General features: G+C 35.7%; 1 protein-coding gene across 3 annotated transcripts in view; it reads left to right on the forward strand.

Moving 5' to 3' along the window:
* The first annotated feature begins 521 nt into the window (after positions 1–521).
* The window catches only part of Rga (CCR4-NOT transcription complex subunit regena), a 57,649-nt gene continuing 34,371 nt past the window's right edge, over positions 522–23,799 (forward strand). For all 3 annotated transcript variants that reach the window (XM_071588256.1, XM_071588258.1, XM_071588257.1), the window contains exons 1-3: positions 522–735; positions 9,505–9,552; positions 23,388–23,789. In XM_071588256.1, coding sequence (XP_071444357.1) covers positions 548–735; positions 9,505–9,552; positions 23,388–23,789 — 638 coding nt within the window. In that variant the 5' untranslated portion in view covers positions 522–547. The remainder of the gene's footprint in view (positions 736–9,504; positions 9,553–23,387; positions 23,790–23,799) is intronic.

A 23,799-nucleotide genomic window follows, 5' to 3' on the forward strand; every position in this document is an offset into this window, starting at 1 on the left:
ATGGCTTATAAGATACATCCCCATTTCACTAGGTCATATTCAGTGACAAAAGTTGTTACATTGCACAGATATGTTTCCCAGTTTCCATTATAATGGCCATACCCAGAGGTGCCTTCTTATTTCTGAGCCATTATTTTCAAAAGAAAATATTTTGCATATGCCATCAAGTACAGTGGTTTTTATTTACACCACATATTAGGATTATTTTGTGGGAGGGATAATTTTCAATGGTAAACTTCTCATGAGAAAGGATTGACTGGTGATCTCTTTTACAACATAGGGTCAGCGTAACAGCCGTGGTCAGTCATCTCACCACCGCTACTCTCAGGGCAAAGGTGGCATCCGAAGTAGCAGTGAAAGCAGTGGAAAGGCGTGGCAGCATCACCGCCAACACCGGCAAGGTGGCTCCATGGCCAACTTGAACTTCCAACAGCCACCTCGGAGTCTGGGAGGAGGTGGGGGAGGGGGCACCCAGGGGCTGTCTAGGGGAGCCTTTGGGGGTCCTTCTCCCTCATCCTCTTCATCTGGTCACGCAACCCCAACTCCAATGGGTGGTGACCGGGCCCTTTTCTTGGGAGCCGGGGGCTCCTTCTCTTCCCCACCCTCTGGGAACTCTGCTTCCTCAGGGCAACCTCTTTCCCCAAATCGTGGCATGCAGCCAGGAATGGGAGGAACAAGGAATTCTCTATTTGGTCAGAGATCTTTTCCAGATAGGCGAGGACTCCAGGGCATGGGGTATGTTGATTTATGCTCGTAACTTTTATCAGATTTCTTTTTTATGCCAAAAATCATTGTTAGTTTAGAATTTTGGTTATTTTAGTGCCAAATTTGATTGCAGAAGCATGAAAAATGGGTAATTAATTTGCATTGTGGTGACAGAAATTAGAATTTAAATAAATCTTGGGGGATTACAAGCATAGAAAATTCAGAGAAACTTGTCAAGATTTACTTAAGATCTAGGAACTTATGGAAATGACCAAATTATCACTGTTGTTAAGCCATTTTGTTTATGAAATCTTTAGCAAGTGACTTTAATGTAAATGTCCTTTGAAGTATGAATGTTAAGAACTTGAATTGACTCAGATACGTCAATATCTTGAGTCCTCATTTGGAATCTTGCTAAGATTTGGTAGGATTTACACTGCTATTGAATGGAATAAACCAATCAGAACTTTCATTTTTAGAACTCAAGGGAGATGCACTACAATAGGTCGGCAATATAGTGTAACTAAGTGCCTATACCATGATAAATTTCTAGCATCATTTGATGTAATGTGAATTAGTTTTACCGTGCTATTTTGTCGTATTTACCAAAAACTTAAAAGGGAAATATTGTGTGATTCCAAAAATTATTCATTTCACTTCAATTTTATTGTCAAAATTTCATTTTACCATGAGAAAGGTGCTTAAATCATTCCCACATTGTTATGGTCCATCAAAAATTGGCATTTTCATCTGATTGCGCTGTGCGTGAAGAAGTTTTTTATCCATCCAACTTCTCACATTAATAAGTATATGATCACCTTTTTTATACCTACATTTTCTCCTGCCTCCACCTACACCCAATTGTCTTCATTTCCTCATTGGAGGGGAGGTGATTTACGCTATGCTATTCTCTTATCTTATCCTCAAAATGCTTCAGTCTTCTTGAATCAAATGCATGTCTAGTTCTTGTGTCTTGTTTGGATTAACATTTCTTTCAAGAAGTAATAGGTACTTAAGGAAAACTAGAAATTTGAAATATCAAATGAAAGTGGTGCCCTTAACTTTTTCTGCACTCAATTGAATCTCCTTTTACGTGGCCCCATGGAATCTTGATAATTAACCTATCATGCACGAAATAATTTTTCTCATTATTTGGACCCTGTGTGTGAGGTTAGTCTGAGAAGTCCATGCAAAGTCAGAGATATGGCACCACTGGTGCTTATCGAATTTATTCTCACTTAGTAGCGTCACTTGAAGGTTCACTCTTGTTTTAGCCAGGTTGGTCTATTACACGTTTCTTTGAAGTGAGCAGGTTGAATTATTTCCAAAAAATGGAAGACAGAGAAATTAGTTGGTTGATCAGATATTATTTTGTGAGAGAAAAATTTTATCAGGAGGCTAAAGGAAAACTGGAAAGAACATATGGTGAATTGATCGCATTCGATTATTATGGTTTATAAGTGGTTTAAAAATTTTTGGAGTGAGCATATGAGCACAAGTATTGCAGAATGTTATTGATGCCCTGTTAAGGTTAATACTCCAGAAATTATTGATAAAAATTCATGATATGGTCATAGATGATAGAAGGGTGAAGAGGCCTGAGATTTCTTATGTAACATTTGTGTCAGTATTGTTCTCTGTTAACGAAAAGTAAAATCATGTGACATGTTGTACGGCCATTTTTTGAGATGTTCCAGCAAAATCTGCGGGATGATAGGCATAATTTCATCACTGTGGATGAAACACAGATACACCAGTACACATCTAAAACTACTGAGCATTTCAAGCAATCAAGTGTCAGTGGGAATTCTGAACTAAAAAGGCAAAGGTCATTTCTTTAGTTGGGAAGGTTATGGTGGCCTTGTTTTTTGTAGAGATTTGCTGCAAGGAATAATTTTCGTTGGCTATTTGGAAAAAGATAAAAAAAAACTGCTGCAAGTTCATACTAGGTATTGTCATTAGATCATTTGATCTTAATCAATACTCTTTTGCTGGCGCTCAAACCAATTTTCGTAACACTTTCTCCACTCTGATTGAGGTACCTCAAGAATTCACGGTTCTATGTTGCTCTGACGGTACAGTTGCCACTTGTCTAGTTATTCCAAAGAAATAGGCAATCATTTGCTTCGATGTGCTTCGTGCACAAATCACTTGTTGGATTTGGCTCGTCTTGGAAGACCCATACAGTGGATTGCTGTTTTGTTTCGGGCTCATACGCATAGATTCAAGATTGGTCACCTGTGCAGGTGTTATACACTGCTTTTGATGCACCGCGATTGTATTTCTTGGTCATTTCTTTGCACCAATTGACACGAGAAGAAAGACTCAAAAGTTCTCTGCTGCCTTTGACTCAGAGCTTGTTGTTTCGCCGTGCCTCACAATGCTGTGAATGATGGTTCTTCTCATTAACTTCTTGAACCACATGGCTCCCCTTAAAAGTAACCTTTCAAACTTGTGGAGAATACGTAACCATTGCGTAGATATTCTTGCCTGTGTTCTTAAAGAAAAGGCCAATCAATGATGTTGACCAATTGTTGATGTGCATACTAGATCAGCCACGCTTATCCCTTGTTCTCAATATTCAATGGTTTTACTTTTCATTTCTACTGTTATTTTTTATTTTTATTCTCTTATGGCTTTTTTCTTATGGATTTTTCTTCAGTGTCAATTTTAGAACCGTGTACAAAATTTTATTTAACTTTTCACAAAAAAATCACTAATAACATGTTTTAACACCAGTGTGGAAAAATGTGTAATCACTAGCGATGCCAAGATGCTAGCGGAACGAGTGCTAGAGACAAATGGCAGGCGTGCAATGAACCCAGGAATTCCCCTCTCCCCATCAATTGTTATGCAAAAGTTGATGTCAGTCGTTAAGGGAGAAATTTTTGGAACCAATATTTTTGCCAGTTATGTGAGTTATATGCTGTGCAAGGTGCTCGTAAAGCGAGGTTCCACGGTATTTTAACCCTCAGACTTGCTTTCACAAGCAACCTTTCATAAATATAGTTGATCGTCAGGAATCAAATATAATGACAAGGCTTATATTCAATCTGTGATTAACTGGAATGTACAAAATTAATTCATCAATTGTGGTCAACTGAATAACCTTATATATGGAGCCTGTGTAAGATTTCTAACCTCAGGCATTGTGCATTTTGAAAAATATCAAGATTAATGATGAAATATTAAGCGAAGTATGTTTTTGCCAGTGCTTTAAGAAGTTGTGTTAATATCTATCCTAATATGAAAATTGGCAACAACGGGCATCAAAAATGCTGCACAAAAAGAGGTTCAATTATTATGGCAATTGAATAGGACATGTCAAGAAAGAATAAAGCATTTTACAATGATTTTGCATTTACAAAATTCCAAACAGAGGAACTATTTCCTCATTTTTAAAAGATGCTGGTAAATCCAGAGATTAAAACAACTGGCAAAGTTACCATTTCTTTTCTGAAAAAGGTTTTCAGTGAGCATGATAGCATTTTGTATATGTTTTATGCCTACTTTTCAGACTCTATGTAGTAAACTTTTTGAGTGAACACCATGGTATGTTAGTTCATAAAGTTAGTGGCAGATAGTCCTAGCAATATCATATACTTCTTCTAGTCTAAAAAACCGTTTTGCAGTATTTTATAATTACAAATTATAAATAATATTTCCTCCCCTTCTGATAATTGCTGCTCCACTTTCCAAAATGAGCATTATATTGTTTCATCGACATTGCTATTGTTCTTTACTAGTATATCTATAGATAATTATCCCTGAAGGTGTACGTGAAAAATGACTCGTTTGATATGGACTGAAGAATGGCGGCATGCTCTACCTTACTTTACTTATTCCTCTTTCATGAATGTTCGTCACAATTACTTGAGGCTGCTTAGGGAATGAGTGCTTTACGTACCAGGCCATTTTTTTTATTATTGGGCATAGCCATGTTAGCACTTATCACATTAAAAATCTCCTCTCAATCAAATAATGCATCCCAGGTCAAAAGATAAACATTTGAATTGGTTAGTGATGCTAAGGTTGGGGATTCCAGAGTAACTCAGGGACAAACACTCCTAGTTCATGTTTAACATTGATGCCTACTTGTATTGCTTCAGTTAATACCACACTCCAAGCCTCATTTTTGTAGTATAAAGTAAGATCATAGTTTTTCGAATATGTACATTGGGTTTTGTGTACCCCCTGGAAAGCATATGGCAATCTATGAATGATTTTTCAGATCATGGTTTTATTAGTTCCACTTAAACTTGATGGTTTAAAGCTATGTGTGTACCTATTTTGATAATATTGTATCATAAATTTTCTCTGCTTCATCCAATCAAGGGTAATTTGTTTAATTGGTTTCACATTGTCTTCTGAAAATCATGAATGTCATAATATAAAGCATGCCTGTTTGGGAAAAAACTTCTGCATGTTCTCTTTGAAAGAATGATTTCCTTTGTGCATGAAAGTTTTTCTATAAAACATTTTTGGACTTGCTTCATCTGTTGTGTTAATGTAACCTCTGCATTTATTGACCAGCCTTCCCACATTTTAAAGCCCGTAAACCATCATTAATCTTTTTTCAACTGTTTTCCTGGCTATTAAACATGAAAAGATAATGACCAATGTTTTGAAGTTTGATTACTGTATTTTTGAAATAATTTTTCCATAAATTTGAAGATGATGCATTGGAGTCCCAATTTAATGATGTACCATAGTTACTTGAATCACCTAAATCAGGGAATCCACAAGGTAGGGGTTGTTTTTTACATTAACTTCCGGGTTAAATAAACAAAATGATGTATTATGCATAAAAATCTTTCTCTAATGATTCAATTTAAATGTTGGCAGATAAAATAAGTCGTCATATTCTCACAACATTTGCCAAAGACATCCAAGTTACTGTTTGAGGCCTTTTTATTAACATTCTATTCGTGGAGGGGAAGGGCATTTTATCTCAGCAAGTATAACAATTCAGCCTATGTTCTTTCATTCAATAAATCAAGAAATTATTCATCTAAGCATCATGTTTTTAAAGACATCAGCCCATAATAATATTGTAGTTGACATACAAGATGCATTAGCTGTACAGTAATAGCTGCTTGTACAGCTTAGGTGTATTGTTTTCTTGATCATGAAAATTAGCATGCACTAAAGTTTCTCTTTATGGTTAGTGGTCCTGATTTTGATGTCAAATCCTATTCAAACCCTCTATTTCCATTTTGAGTTTCTTTACAACATGCCATGGATTGAAATTTCCAAAAATTGAAGTCTGATTCCATGGAGTGAAGCTTCTAGTAGGCATTATAATTATTGGAATAGCGATCACCTGAGGCCAGTCTTCTGATTACTGATAATATGATGTGATATAGGTGGATCACCTGTGCTCCTCTCCATTGCTGATTTCATCCTCTTGGCTCCATCATCAAGTTGTTCATTACTTGGTTTATTTCTGTGGAGTGTCCATATCCCTAGGTGCTGTCAACATTCATTGTGAAGGTGTACGTCCCAACTTGATGTAAAATGAAGTCAAAACTGCTGTTCATGGAAGGTTCATCACAGACATGATCCCGTTCATTCTGTATGTGGAACATAATTTCATATCTCACCAATTCAAGGATGATTGATGAAAATCGTATATTTCCCACCATTAATCTATTCTTCTAATCATGTTAGAAAAGAAATGAGAGGTTATTTTACTCACTTTGCACATACAATCAATGAGTTAACAGATTGTAATGGCGAAGGCTAGAAAGTTTCTTGTACCATCATCAAAAGTTGATGATAAACACTAGATTGGGATAATGTTGATATTACCAAGCCATATTTAATTTCAGGAATTACAGATTTGCTTTTTTCAGTAGTCCTTTGAGTTGTGTGTTTCTCCTGCCGTGTGCAACTTGCGAAGAGTGCTGTTAATATGAGTTCTGATTGAGTTTGCAGACTTGAAAAAATTGATAGATTTTTGAATTCCACATCTACATTAGCATGTTACAATACCAGCCACTTAACTTTTTGTGGCAATGATTTTAAGCACCAGTAAAGTGTATGCCTGAGAGGACACTATATTTTGTCATCCCCCAAGTTTGTGGGGTAAGAAATAAAAGAGGGAAAACAGAGCTGTTAGCTACGTACTTTCATGAATTGTGGATATTTTAAAAGGAAATGAATAAAGATGATGAGAGCAGTAAGTTCTTTGGACTGAGGTTACCTCCAAATTAATTCCTTCTCTGCATCTGGAAACCATTCTTTCTACCTCAGCAGCTTTCTTTCTACAGCCAATCATTATGACTTTTCACTTTTAACTAACTTCATATCCTTCGTAATCACTAAAAAATCATGCCATTTTAAAGTTATGCTTGAAGAGAAAATTAGCAAAAAGCACATTGAAGCATTAGAAACATTGTTACCAAAACTGTGAAGTTGTGCTCACAGTTACACAGAAACCAGAACTTTCTACTTTGTCGGCTGACCCTGCTAAAGCTGTCATTATGAACATAGTCCAGTCATCAGGGAAATGAGTAGTCCATGAAAAGTTCGCAATAAAAACCATAAACACAGTAATCAACCCGAAGGTCGGTTTAGTAGGTGATGGTAGAGATCACCCAGTACTAAGCCCTATATGGCATGTGAAAATTCACACATCAGGGTGGGGGGGCCAGTTCCTTTCCTTGTGCCGGTTATGGTTTCCCAGGAAGACCTGGTACCTGAAAAATCACATAGCTTGGGTGGAGGTGCAGGTGCCCAGACGGCCTTGCCCGGGAATCGAACACGGAACCCTCCGGTCAGCAGTCCAACGCTCTACCCACTGGACTACCGCGACCCACAAGTTCGCAATACGTATCATGAATTATTTTGAAGTTAATTATGAGGAGTATAATTTATTGTGTCACAGGACAGTACAAAGCATTGGAAAATCTTTGTGTGATTGTTATTGCTGTGGAGAGTAAAGCTTGGATAATGTAATGGGTGTTATTACTGGTAAATTAAGGGTGAAATAAACAGCCTGCAATTCGTAAAACTATTATATTCTTCAAACATTTTCAATCCAAGCACATAAAAAGAATGTATTAAAAATTAAACTGAGCAAAAGTGAATGTGAAAATACCTGCAATTAGGTCACAAAAAAAGCTATACACTTCTGTTGTTTCTATCCATTATACTTACCCTAGTTTGAAGATGTTCATGGAAAAATTGTGTTATAATCTGAAAGTTAACTGTCTCTGTAGAATGGAAGGAGATAATATTGTCGTCCATTTACCATAAGGGCCATTTCTTGGCCAGGTCTTAAGACTAAACACCCAAAATCACATTGAGTTGCATGAGTCTTCTTAATATTCCATATGATATTATACAATTTTGTATCTACCCCAGTACAAACGTCCGGTCATACACGCAGTCCTTTAATGTGAACCACCCAATGGGTGTCTGTGATGGCTAAAATAATTAAATTATATATATATATATATATGTGTGTGTATATATATATATATATATATATATATATATATATATATATATATGTGTGTGTATATATATATATATATATATATATATATATATATATATATAATTAATTATTTCATTAGGATCATAAGCATTTAGTTTTTCATAGTAATGTAAACAGAAGTAAGCTGGCAGGGATTAAATATAGCTAACGTAACTCAGAGGTTATGGAAAATGTGTGATGAACTGACTCAATCTGCTGGAAGAATCTTAACAATTTTAATGACGCTTCATCAATGCAAATAAAAATGAGTCCAATGTTTCATTGCACTTAAAAAGTAAATATCGAAGAATAAATATGCATTCATATCAACCTAAATTTTAGAATTGTATTTTTTCCACTCGTTAGGGGTTAAAAATCATTGCAGTATTAATATAGAAATGAAATGCTCAGTGATTGTGACCAAATGCTTTGACAACACATTGAAAACTTTTGCTATCTAGGTGTAGCATGGCATGTGCAGTTATATTCTGTGACTCAAATCTTTGATGAGTCACCAGAAAAATGGCATCAGAGGAAGTGGCATCAGACCTCGGGCATAGCCCTCACTTCCTTCATTGCACTTGCGTTAATATTTACATACCCTCCGACTATGTGTTTATAATAACTATTGCCATTCCCAAATTTAATTTTGCCAATAAACGTGTGTATAAATAGATGTAAACGGAGACATGCTCGTTAAAATGCAATGACTTCTTTAGGGTTAACTTTCTAAATACATCCTTTACTGTTCCTATGCATCAAAAAATTTTTATTAAAATGACAACTGGAAATTCCAACCAGTCTTATTTTGTTATCGTTTTAAATTGAGTTCATGCTTGCTGAATGGCCACGACCAAAAATGCAATTTTTATCCGACCATAATGTTTTAAAAATATGTCGGCAAATACATATGTATACCCTTAATGCAAGACTGGATTTTCTTTCTATTGTACCTCAAATTTCAACGTGATTAATAAAAGCTTAGTTAAGCTTACTATCTAATTTGTGATCAATAATATTAAAATGATGCTTATAAAACCTTTTAACCCATATAAACACTTTTAAAAATTCTCTCCTGCCATTATTTTCATTTTATAACAATCACCGATATTTATAATTACTTTTTATTCAGTTTATTATTGCAATGGTTCTGTATTTGTTCATTTTTTTCAGAAAACAAGTTTCCTATTTTAATGGAAAAAGTTACATACTTCTCATGGACAGAAATATTTATGTTTTGCTGGTCCAGTATTTTTTATATTATGACAATTGTGTCTGTCTAAATACCTATTCTTTTTTATGTTTATTTTCACCAGGCTTCCACCCACTACGCAAAGAAAATCAAACACGGGACTTAGCAACAGGTAATCATGGCAGGGTTCTTATTTTTTTCTGTTAAATTATGGTTTTCGATGCTTTCATTTGTTTCAAACCTCATTGCCATTATATATTTTTATCTCACATAACACTTAGTTTTATAATTTAAATGGGAAAATTTATTACGTCACAGTTTTCTATTGTGGGTGTTTTGTTTGCTTCTTCACGTTATTTTTGTGAACATACATACTGAAATTCCTTGCTACTGTATACAATAGGTGTCTATAATTTAAAGTGCTGGGCAATGTCATAGAATGAGGAAGGCTATGATGATGTCTTTACAGTGTACAGGAACGTAATGCACAAAAACTACTATGTTTTGGATAAAAAACTTTGCCCGCATAATGTAGATTTTTTTGATTTTCTCCTTGGAGGTGGCACATAATTGGTTTTATTTTGTTTTCGTAGACCTTCCTGGTGCTTTAATATATGTTTCATGCTAAATTGACTTTTCATCTCATTTTTACTTGGAGGCTGCTCAACAGCTTTCCATGCTGAACCAAATGCAGGGATGCACAGCATAATTGTGCAAAAGTCCTCCCTTAAGTATTATTCATATATGCTTTGAATTTTAGTTCCTCTCGCACAGTTTTAATTTTTTTAAATTCCATTCACTGACACATTAGCAAGTCAAACAATCCTCTTTTTTTGCAGCGGCTTTTGGCCTATCTGATCACAACACTCCATAGGATAGTTTGCCACATCCAAGGGCATTGAATTGGATTATTGAAACATGTTGCTTTCCATAAGCGTGCACATTTGACACATTTAATGGAGGAGGAGGAAGCTTCCTTTATGAGAAATTCAAGTGCTCATTTTTAACTTACTTCAAAAGCCTTTTTAGCCATAGACATCTGGTGGTCATGGTGATGACATTTCTGGGTCCAAACTTATATTTTCTAAGCATTTCATTCATTTGTGTTGCCATTTATTATTTTTCAAAGGATTTTCTGCTAAATGGTTTTAATGTCTTTAGTGTCTGAACCTGTTAGAGGAACTTTGAACCACCTTCCAAAGGTGATGTTTAAAAGCTGAAGGAATAACTTAAAAAGTAGAATTCTGGGGTGTTAGTTTTGTTCTTATTTTTGAATCAACTTCACTTGTAATATGAAACATTACAGCACTTTATGTTACATGTTTTGAAGAGAGAATTAGCTCTTTAAGGTTTTATTAAAATCTTTGAAGTGTTATAACCAGAATGAGAGCTGACAATCTTCTAGCATTTTTATTTCCCCATTGCAATTTTCTGCCACAGCAGGTTTACTGTGTTCAATGAATTCTACAATAATACATTTTTTGTCCTACATCTGAATGGCTTCAGATTTATTATCTTACTGTGTATAAAAATAACCTCTTGCTGAAGTCAACATCATAAATACCCAGACAACTTTATATAGGTATTACAACATAATGATGCCAGTTATTGTTTGCCTGTTTAGGATGGGCTTTACCTCTGTTGTTCTAGTCAAGTCAGCATTACATAGGGAGTATGTGAAATACTTATCATTAAAAAGTAGAGCTACTTTTGGATCAATTCCTAGTATTATGTGGGATGAATGTGGGTGTAAGATTTCATCGGGTAACCATTAGTTTCCTTCCCAGAAAAGGGAAATGTAGCCATTTTCTAAGACTATGGAGCAGTGTTTGATTTTGCATACAGCTAAACTGGTTCTTAGGATCATCAATTAGAGGATAGAGAGGAGAACAATGGATTACTTAGGAGATGATCAGTTTGGGTTCAGAAAGTGGAGCAGTTTGTGTGATGCCATTGAAGAGAGATCACTAATAGTTAGGAACATAGATTGCAATCAAGATGTTTATTCTTATTTTATGAATTTTAAGGTATTCAATGGAGTGCATTGGGTAGAATTAATGAATTTAATGCAGAAAATAGGTGTAGATTGGAGTGATAGGAAACTTATCTGAAGCCTGTACATGTCTCAGACTGCTCAGGTGAGAGTGGATGGATCTGAATGGGCAGTGTTAGGAAGAGGGTTATGACAGGGGTGTCCATTATCACCCATATTTTTCAATGTGGAGGAAATGGTAAGGGAGGCAGGGGAAAAACTGGCAATAGGGATGAAAGTTGGTGGGGAATTCATAAAATCAGGTTTGTAGATTATCAAGCTATAGGATTAGGAATTTTGAGCTGGAAAGAAACGTAGCAGGATTGTGAGGGAAAAACTGCAAACCAGCCCCCATATTGGCTACGCGTTTGAGTTTACTCTTCGCTGAAAACAAATGTAGCTACCATCTCGTCGTGATTTTTTTCACAGCCGATATTTTTTGCAAAATTGATAACACTCTGCCTTGTAATATGCCTGTGACCTCAACAAATTGAAAACTTTGATTTGTTGATTCCTCAAAACAATATCATGAGCCATTTTATCTATAATTTCTAAGCAAGTCACTTCCACTGGACATACCAAGGTGTTAAGCCTTTGAATAGGAGTGTTTAATCACTGCATGGAACTCATTTTTTTCTGTGTTTCGAAATTAGCAAAAGTTTGTTGATTCAGTTGACTATGAAAATGAAATTACATGATGGATATAGCTAAAACTTAAACAGCAGTCTAGTGAGAGATGGAGCTTAGTAAAAGCTAAGTTATTCCGATACTACAATCAACATCACTTGATTTTGTAAGGAATTATTGAAACAATTGTCTACAAATGAGAGTTTTCCTATCTTGTCCGCAAATTGTTGTTCATTAAGAACTTGCAAAATATCTCATGATGTCATTCATGATTTAGAGCTTGCTAAAAGTTTCACAGGTAACTTTTTTGCATTCTTGAAACACTGGTTTTGCAGACTTTCCAATGGCAATGGGCACTTTTTTAGTTACACAGTACCACATTTGCACACAGCAATAATGGAATTTAGGGTAGATAGGGGAAGGAGTAGTTGCTTATATGAGTCAATGTTCCTGATGGTTTTTTTTCTACCCCTTCTATGATTTATAGAAATTCTTCCAAAGTTTGAACTTGCTTCCCAAGAAGCACCATATGAAATTTGAGAGAGTCGAATCTCAAGGAGGATTTTCAATTTTCAGATGGATTTTGATATGTTACTCTTATGACCTGGTAACTTTGAAGCAGAATCAAATTCTGTATTGTGGTGGGGTGGGAATGGTCCATGCAGTGGCAGTGTGATGATGAATTGACCATCCGAAAAAATAAATTTCAATCATGCTCGGCTCATCTCCCTACTTGTGACTTTAGTCACCGACATTGTTATCAAGTAAAATATTGCCCGAGTCCTGAGGAAGCATGATGTCAGATCGAGATACAACTGTTTGATAAAGATACCTGACAATCTGATGAGGCCCAAAGCAAAAATTCCACATTCCATGTGAGTAACAGTCAAAGTGAAGTGATGCTGTTCAAGAGAGAAGCCCTGAAGGTAAGAAAAATGCCTAGAAACTTAAACTGAGAAGACGGATATCCACAGCATAGTGAATGGAAAAGAGAAACAAGAGAGAGCCACCTCCCAAACAGAGGACAGCAATGGGACAGAATGGCCTTTATAAAGTTGGTGAAAATGCAGTGACTGCAGGACCTAAGGATGCAAACTGGAATATTGGAAAAACTGTTTTCTATTCAAGCCGAGAAATAGGTAAACCAAGAAATAGTTAATTTCATCTAATCCACTCAGAGAACACATCTAAATCCAATGAAGGATTTGAAGAGATTGAGCGAGAGTATCCGGAAGAAATGAGCAGATCTTTGGCACACAGGCGACTGGTTCTTCCATCATGACAATGCGCCGGTTTATACCGTCCTCTCCGTGATGCAATTATTGACAAAAAACGGCATGACATCGATTGTCCACCCCCCTACTCACCAAATTTAGCTCCCTGTGACTTCTTTATGTTCCCCAGACTCAAAAGGGACATGAAAGAAAAGCATTTTGACACTGTGGAGGAGGTAAAACAAAAATCGCTAGAAGGCCTAAAGGACATCGCGATAAATGAATTTCAGGAATGTTTCGAACAATGGAAGCATCGTTTGGAGAAGTGCATTGTGGTCAATGGGGAATACTATGAAGGTGAACAAAATTTAATGTAAATATATTGAGAACTAAGGAATCTATAGCAACATTCCTGTTATTTTTGGGTCTCCCCCCCTATGTAGGGGCGCAATATTAGTTAAACACAATAAAATGTTCTTAAGCTCCCAATTTTTCAAAAGTGTTGAGCTGCTTTTGAACTGTTTATTTTCCTACATTTAAGTGCAACTTCTGCAATGTATTTGCATTCAGTTTCACACTTAACACTATTTTAAGTGGTTTTTTCCTCATTGAATTTCTAAGCTATCATGAAGCGACCTTAGAGCAAGTATACATCCTCCTTTCTAAGATAGCTTTTTTTTCTTCCCATCTATCCCATGCAACAGTCCAGTGAAAACTGTTGATGGCCTCTGAATGCTTGGAAGTGGTGGTGCTGGAACAGGAAGTTAACTGATGCTCTGGTGCTTTAAAGCAGCACCGAGTTTTTATTCCTAGGGCGAGGATTTTTTCATTTCAATTCTTGGCAAATATAGTCTTCTATCCTGATTTAAGTCAATGTTCAGAATCTGATTTGTTACTTCCATTGAATCATCCCTTATCACCTTATGTGCAACTTGTGATCTTTGCCAAAGTTGGTCAGTACTACTCTAATACTATAGTTTCATTTTTTTGTCAGGGTCTGAACATCCATTGGCCTATGCCAAACATAACTCGTCTCACAAACCTAAAGTATATTATCCTTATCAGATATTCAAATACCATATTCCATCTTTTTTTCGAAAACCTGCCCTTTTCCTGATTTTCTCCCAAATTCGTACAAAATCAAATGATTCCTAGCTTTGATTTTCTCAATTTTCTCATTGGCTAAAGTCTTGAAATGGCAATTAGTACTCTCCCCGAGTAAACCATCAATATGCCTTAGTAGCATCATCAGTTATATATAAATGAACTAATAATGTCCACCACCATGACAAGTAACCAGTATCTGATCATGTGGCTTCTTGACAATTTGTTAAATGTATGGAATAACATATTTCTTGGAAAGAAAGTAAAACCCAAAGCCGTACACTTAAGGGCACTTATAGGTGGAATGTAGAAGGGGGTGGGAAAGTTATTGTTTGGCGGGAAGCCAGAGGCCAGTGACCCGTCACTCAAACAAATGAAATTTAAAATAAATAGTTCTACCAATTACTCCCTTGATCAGGTATTTGCACACCAAATTGACCTTCACAAGTCGCAACCACACACACACGCAGGGTTTACAGGGTCGGGCTTCCCGCCCCGTAAACCCTGCGTGTGTGTGTGGTTGCGACTTGTGAAGGTCAATTTGGTGTGCAAATACCTGATCAAGGGAGTAATTGTTTGAACTATTTATTTTATTTTACATTTGTTTGAGTGACGGGTCACTGGCGTCGGGCTTCCCGCCCCGTAAACCCTGCGTGTGTGTGTGGTTGCGACTTGTGAAGGTCAATTTGGTGTGCAAATACCTGATCAAGGGAGTAATTGGTAGAACTATTTATTTTAAATTTCATTTGTTTGAGTGACGGGTCACTGGCCTCTGGCTTCCCGCCAAACAATAACTTTCCCACCCCCTTCTACATTCCACCTATAAGTGCCCTTAAGTGTACGGCTTTGGGTTTTACTTTCTTTCCATGCACTCGGCCGTAGTATGTTCTTTATCTATTTATTATTAAACATATTTCTTATTGCTAAAATTAGTTTTCATTCAACAAAAACTTTTATTTTTCTACTTTCATCTGAAAATCGGCTTTTTAATGTATTGAAATTATTATTTTGGGTATTCTACCATTTGATATAGATTTTGGATGGACACAGACTATACTGTGCTGTGTACAACCATACATTTAGCTTTGCAAGGATTCCATGAGATGATGACCTTAGTTCTAGTAACATCTCTCCCTGCTGGTTACAACACATAGCCCATTGGGCCAAGTCCCATTGTTACCAGGACTTATTCTAATTATTGTGTCTATCATCCTTCCATGGGATAATAACTGAGGTGATTTCTTGCTGCCTTCCTTAATATGTAGTGTTTTTATAGCATAATATCATTCAAATGGCTGCTCCAGTGGCATCAGATGCTTTTTCAGCACTGAGGGACAGATGCTGCATGGAATGCCTTTTGCCTGACTCCTACCCTTCAGCCTATTTGGCACAAGTGACCATGGCAGGAGCTGTTACCATTACTCTCGCCATCACAGCTGTTGGGACTTAGGAAACGCAAAAGTCCTTCCATCACTTCAAGATTTTATGAAATGGGGAGGGAATGATAAAATGTGTGATTTTTATTTTCCATTGATTCTTGATCCTTGGATATGTACCAATTTTGGGAAGGGCTGTGCATTTAGTACTCAAGTTCTATATTACCGGTTAAAGTGATCAAATCTGCTTAAAATATTTCTTAAAAATAATACTGTCATTTGCAGCAAACATGTTTATTACCTGAAACTGTTCTCATTTTGACGTCGGAAATAATTTACTTAGTCTCTTTGAAAGCATTTAAATTAAATAGCTGAAGTCAAAGAGTATCAAGGGAGGATGTTTTCTTTCTTATTTACTGCAGGCAGTATTAGGCTATGGATGAAGTACCATTATATAGTGAAAATAGTATTATTTTTTAATGGCACAAGAAGCATCAAAACCAATTCTAGTGTAATAAAAGGATTTACAAATGTCCACTAATATCCAATCAAATTACAGTATGGCCATTGGTCCATGTATTTAGAGTTGATTACAAAATAAAGGAAATAATACTTCAAAATGAATGAAAAATGTAAAATGAAATTAAGATTGAAAAAGTCAATGTTATATTATATCAACACTCAGTTTTGGAAAATGAGTGTTGCACAGTCCTATTACTGCATCATCTAAACTCCATCTACTTCAGGATTTAGGTGGCAGTTTTCTTAAAAGATTATTTCTATTGCGAAACCTTTTCTTCCAAAGAATTGTAAAAATGATTTCACTTCTTATATTTTATGAAGCGCATAGGTGTTAGAGGAGTATAATAAATAATTAGCAGTTTGTTAATTAAATATTCATGATTAATTCGGTCATTTACCCTCATTGCAGTAAACCTTGCAAATTCTAGGACCAGACCAGCCAAGCCCTTTCTAAATTGTGTGGTAACCCATATTATCAAAAATGTGTATTTTTATTTTTTTTTAATTAGAGTTCATTTTAATGCATGTAAAGTAGATGAAATCGTATTCTTCTTGAATATTATCTCGCTGTTTTGTGAGAATACCTATATCTGTAGTGTAGGAAATGGCGTATTAAGATTGGGAAGTGGGTACTTGGTGTTGTAAATGCATGCTTATCAAATAACTGAAATGCATAATGTCAACTAATGCATTGTAGGCACCCTGAGCCTACCTCATCTAAGCCGCAGATTAGTAAAGTGTATATTAAATTGTGGTATCATTGTGCATTTCCCCTTTTTTTTGCATGTTTTAATGCTCTTTTAAATGTCATTTTTGTCAATTTTTGTAGTGTATAACTTTGTGGTATTTTTACTTCATGGCTTTCTCATGTGATTATAATTGATTTTTAGCAAATTGATGCTGGTTGAAAAATTTTGCATTACTTTGCATGATACCTTATAATGTGAAGTTAATTTGGATTTTATAATTATACCAGCAAAACGTTGATCTAGGTATATATATAAATATCTTCAAAATAGAATGCTTTTCAGGGATGCACAAATATATAAAAACACTGATGTAGATTTTTAAAACATAGAAACACAAAGAAAGGACACTCACATATGTAGTTTTGATGTTTCGACACCACCACTGTAATCTATAAATGTGTGTATGAATCAAACATTGGTGAACGCCATAAAGGTGTCATCTCTTAAAAAATATAAATGTATGTATATTGAAGAACATAAACACAGATAGGTAGAAGGAAGTATATAGAGTTAAATAATAATCTTGAGTCAGAAAATAAATGGAGTGAAAGAAGCATTGCAAAAGAAGTGCAAGGATATGGAAAGTTTACAGAGGAAGGGTGGATTATGTGTACTGTATAGGAAAGTGAAAGCACTGCCATAAAGTATGAAGGGAAAATCCATTCAAAGAATCAAAGATAAGTCAGGAAAATTGTTGATTGAAACAGGAAAGATTCAAGATAGAAGGAATGTAAAGAAACACTGGGTGGTAAAGACATTTGACCAGTAAGGTTAGGCATAGAAAGAGGATATAATGTAGATGAGGATAGCTCAAGTCCAGGCTTTCTCAATGGCAAGATAGATAGGGTATTAAAGGAATTGAACTTGAAGGGGAGGAAGAGTTTTTATGAACTAATTTGTAGCATTTATGAGGAAGGAACTTGACCGGAAAATCAAGTCTGATCATTGTTAGTCCATATCCCAAAAAAAGGGAAAGGTATGAGTACATATATGAGTACTGTGGAACAATAAGTTTGATTTCATATGCAGCCATATTGGTTTTCAGGATTATCAATATAAGGATGAAGAGGAGGAAAATGATTCCTTAAGGGATGATCAGTTTGGGTTCATAATGGGAGAGGAACATAGGATACAATCAAGATATATTTTTCTGTTTTGTAGATGTCGAGGCATTCAATATGGTGAATTGGGTAGAATTAATGCATTTGATGCTGAAAATAGAGGAATAGATTGGAGGGATAGGAGACTTATCTGCAACCTGTTCATGTCTCAAGACTGCTCAGGTGCAAGTGGCAGCTGGGGAGTCAGGATGGACAGTGTTAGGAAAGGGGTAAGACAGGGATAACCATTATCATATGTGCTCCTCTTTGTAAATGTGAAGTAAAGGACTAAGGAGGCATAGGAAGAACTGGAGATAGGAATGAAAGTCAGAAGGGAATTCATAAAATTAGTCAGGCTTGCGGATGATCAAGCATTAGTTTGTCAGTCAGCCAAGGGGTTACAAGTATTGCTGAGCACATTAGAATAGCAGTGGAGTAGGAATGGGATATAAATTAATGTACAAAAAACAAAGGTTGTGCTTTTTGAAAAAAGAGGAATTTTAAATAATATATCAAAATATGAGTTCATAAAGTGGAGCAGAAGGAACAGTTAACCTGTCTTGGATGTGCTATGGACCAAAATGGTCGAGTATTAGGGACAAAAGAAGAAGGAGCGTGTTAACCAAAGAAGCTTTCACATTGCTTTCATGTTGATTGCACTTAAATATTACATTAAGTGGAATTAGCATAGCTGTATTTTCCTTTCCAATGATTAAGAATGATGTCTTATCCATTCTTATGGTTGAGTAACCCTTAATACATTTAAAATGATAGCTTTGGAGAACATTAAAATCCATTCTTGTGCCTACCTCTTTGGGGTTATCAATCTGTATCAGCTTTATTTAGTGTACACAATTGTGTGCACTACATAAGCCACAACTGGTTTATTGAAATAATGAAAGTGATATATTTATAAAGAACTAATACAATCCTGGTACTCTTTTTCAGAAATAGCATTTTTCTTAGATGTAGTTTATGTATTTGGTGGCGTTTGCGAAATCATCCTTGTAAAATGCACCCACATTTCAGAAGGGCTTAATTATTCAGGAGAATAATGTTTTTGCAGTCTGGTGATTATCAAATGCATCAGTTGTAGGACCAATAGTAATAATACTAACTACAGTATCATTTACATAGCTAATAATATTTCGCAGTCAGATTAAGGAGAACCCACCGGCCTTCTGGGGTGACATTAACCCACTGTACTGTGAGCGTGGGGGCTAAACAATAACCGATGGAAAGCCTCACTTTTTCATATTCGACCTAGGAGAAATTTTTTGAGACATTGCTTTGGAAAAGTGTGCCTTATATGCTATCAAATATGTTATTAGTGCCTAATCTAATCATCTGTACTTTTGAAAAGGATAAATCATAAGTCCTGGGTGTTTGAATGAAAGGTTGATCTGTTATACCTGTAAGTGCTTTTGGTCTACTGAGAATAAATCTGACAAAATATTTCCATCATGAGTAAATAAATACTGAGTCAAAGATACTGAGTTTTATCCTTATAATCAGAGCATTCCATAGTATTTGCTGGTGTTATATTTATTCATGCCATATTGAATTGGCAAAAGAATTAGCAATGGGTCAGTTCCGATGCCAGTTAAGTTTTTGGTTTCCGTTCTCAGTTTCTTTTTTAGCTGAGTGAATGTAAAGATTTTCAATAGTAAAAGCACAGTCCACTCACAAAAATCAATAACAATCACCATGTTGGATATTTGTGTGGTATAAGTTCAGTCTTCAAATTTCCCATTGAGGTTCCCTAGGCTGAGGAGCCCTCCATGTCATATTTTCATACTCATATAAATTTAAGTAAAATTTTAAATATTTTGGACTGTGGCAAGTTTGATATTTAAGTTTGGAGATTTAGGTCAAAAGTTAAAGAGTTATAACTATGCATAGTAAAGCATCATCCATTGAAATGTCTAATGACTTTTATGTAACATTTCTTCAAATATTAAGGAGTCACCAAATATAACTAAAACCCAAGCAAGAGTTAAATTATTATTCCTTTAATTCATAAAAATTATATCATAACAAATTATTTTTATTAAATAATAAAACTTGATTTCTCATAGGTTCTGAATAGCCATGAGCAATTGTGGACCACATATCTCCATAGCAGAGTAAAGTTTGTGACACAATTGGTCATAGTTGTAGTAGACTCTCCATTATCTGGGACGAAAGGAAAATAATTATTTCAGATATTGTAAATCTTAGTTAATCCATTTCCTACATGATAAGTGTGAACATGTGTGCATTTCTCTGCGTGTTTTTTGGTTGTCTGTAGAATGTAATTTTTCATTGTATTTGGGTCATTCACTAGGCCGTCAGAAAAAATGGAAAAGTAAATTATTTTGCTAGCTTATTTTTATTTTTCAACGTAATCTCCTTTCAGCTCAAATGACTTTTCCCTTGGTTTCTCCAACTTTTGTAAGCCATCCATTAAGTAGGATTTCTGAAGGTCTCCAAAATAAGTAACGTGTGTTGGTGGCTGGTGTGCCTCTGTGCATTGTCTCGATGGACGAGAACTTTTTTCTTTGACAAATAAGGATGTTTTTTCTTGTGATTTCTTCGCTGAACTGGTGCAATAACGATACATAATACTCACAATTTTTTTTTGTCCTCATTGCAAGTGATGAAGGTTGATGATTCGGTGTGAACACCAAAAAACCATGGCCATTATTTTGTCCGCCAGTTTCATCGTATTCGCCTATTTCGGAATCAGATTGTCTTAAGAAACCCACTGTTTTGACTGTTCCTTTGTCTCTAAAGTGTAGCAGTGTATCCATGTTTCATCCACAATTCTTTATCGATGGAGGAACTCACAACAGGATTGTGATGGAAAAGTGTTGAACCAGCCTCCACATTGAACACACAATTGTATTTATTCTCCACCGGGAGAAAATGCTGCACCTAACCTGCCAATATTTTTTCACATTAATTTTTCATGCAAATTGAAAACAATATACCTTGTGATATGCCCGTGGCCTCAACTATTTTCACAAATTTTGATTTGTCAATAAGTCAAAACCTTGCTGTGGATATTGTCATTTATTTCAGATGAAGTCACTTTCACTGGATATCCTAAATGATGTTTGTCATTTGTGGATATATGGCCATGTTCAATCTCATCATCTGCCCTGTTGGAAATAGTCACAATGACAGAAGCAGGTGTCCCATGAACTTCATCCAACTCAGCTTTGATCTCTTCGGTCTGATTGTATTAAATAGTATTTCCTTAAGACGTAAAGCTTTAACCCTTTATGGCTCAAGGTAATATTATTTCATATAGTCAGTCAAAAAAGAGGCCATAAGAAGCTCAATTTATCCTTTCCATCTCATTCAGTTTTAAGCCTTTAAAATAGAAGTATTCAATCACTGCACAAAACTCATTTATTTTCATTTTTCTAAATAAGCAAGTTTATTGGTTCAATCGACTATGAAAATGAAATGATGATGGATATGGCTGTAACTTCAACAGCATTCTTAGAGGGATGAGTCTTACTAAAAGCAAACCATTTTCAATATTACAAGCCTCATTTCGTGGGTTTTCTAAACATTTATTAAAGGACCCACTTATATGGTGTAGGGGTTTTTTTGAGTTTGAACTCTGAATATCATAACATATGCATTAAGTGCCTATGTAAGATAACGCCTGCAACCTCATATTTTGTGATAAGTAAACTGACAAATCGAAATGCAGAGTGGATGAAACAAACTAAGTATATCAGGATTTGTGCTATGTTTTTCAGAACCTGTCTTCTCCGATGAAAGTTTTCATACATGCAAAGCATGAAAAGTTTTTATGAGTGAAGCACATGGAATGTGATACATTCATACTCTCTGGCAGACTTAGTGTCAAAACTTATGGATACAATTGGCTATTGTAGATAATTGTTTTAGTTGCCACCTTCCCAATTTCAAATTATTAATGAAGTCTGTGAGATGCTTTATGTGTAAGACATGTACACTACAATATGCTAATACCTATTTTCACACACTGGGTAAAAAACCTATGTATGAACAATAGCAAGTGGCTTTTTTGTGAATAGTTTTCCTGGGGCTATCGTTTCTGATTCCAAATTATTATGTAATATCACAAGCTTTTTTAGGATGTCCCATTTAATGGAGAGTCTTGTTCTTTGCATAGGGGGTCGCATAGTATTACTGTTTGATTTAAAAATGCTTCATGGTACTTATGAAACGCAGTAAATATTATTATCTTATACATGGTTTTTGTGTGTTAAAACAGCCTGGTATAAATACTGGTATTGATTATGGAATCGATTTTTTTCATTGCTATTCTAGTTTGGGTTGCAAGACCCGGTGGAACGAGGAACCAAAGACTGAATTGTTGACCCATTGCTAATAATATTCAGTTGAAAATTAAGTTCAGGATTCTCTCTATTATCATATTGTTACTCTCAACTGTGCCTTTACAGTATCACTCCAATTTTTATGGATGAAATACATGCAGAAATGTCAGACAATTGAATTGCTACATTGTGACTTTGATTTCTACATGTAAGTCACAGTTTGTCAGTTTGTGTGAGGATAAATAATTTTACTGAATGGATAAATGTTTTGTGTTTATAATTTCATTGTTAAACATTATTACTTACATGCATTGTATTTAGGGAATCCTTTTATGAGGACCAATGATTACTTTCTTAAGAGTAGTTTTATTCTGTATAGAGCACCTTATATATCTAGTTATAAAGTTTGCTGCATGTTCTGTTCTAGTGTTAAATACTTCATGTGCCTCAAAACTACAAACAGATTCGCACATTCTCGTACTGTTTATCAATCATGCATCAGATTGATATATTTCTGGGTTCAAACATGTCCTTTATTTTGGTTAAAGACATAAATGTTTGTGCTCAGATATCAGTTTTTAAGTCGATTGTGGCATTATTACTCTTATAACTTACACATCAAGGAAAAGAGATTTAAAATACTAGGTGTGCAAAACCCTTCGAGTGAATCCTAGCACCAAGTTTAAGAAATTTCTGAGTTTCAGAAAAATATTCAAGTATTTAAACCCATTTTAATGAATTACATATTCATATTTTAAAGACTTCCAAGTTGTAATTGTATGGTACATATAAATATGTGGTAATTTCTGAGCAGAGAAGCACATAAACTCTCAAGAATTTGCATTCAAATTGTTTTGCAGCCAGGTGGCTGAGTTTTAGTGTATTGAGCTCTTTTTTTTAAACATTTGAGTTTTGAGAACACTTGGTAGCACTACTCACTTATTATCTGCACCGTTTTCCCCAGGGTGGGGCTTTCTCCGCCCCCTCGAAGGGGAGCCAACCCAGGGATGGGTGGCTTTGGAATGCCTCAACAACAACAAGGTCAAAGAGGTGGCTATGGCAGCGTAAACCCCCCCTCCTCGTCGTGCATCATCATCTCATCCCAGGCAGGGCCCACCCCCTCCTCCTCATCCTCAGCGCCCTCCTCCTCCTCCTCATCCTCTTCATCCTCCTCCATGCTGCCCTCTTCGATCTCATCCATGTCCTCCTCCTCGGTTTCTTCTGCATCGTCCGTCTCATTCCCCTCTACGGCCATAACAGCTGCAGCGGCTGCCGCCATCCTCACTAACTCTATGTTCGACGGGGATGTTGATAGAGCCATCTTTCCTTTTCTGGATCTCTCTGAATTCCCCTCTCTCACAAGCAGGTTAGCACTC

This window comes from Hetaerina americana, unplaced genomic scaffold (genome assembly GCF_022747635.1).
Source record: "Hetaerina americana unplaced genomic scaffold, ioHetAmer1.1.p SCAF_3, whole genome shotgun sequence".
NCBI classification, from domain to species: domain Eukaryota; kingdom Metazoa; phylum Arthropoda; class Insecta; order Odonata; family Calopterygidae; genus Hetaerina; species Hetaerina americana.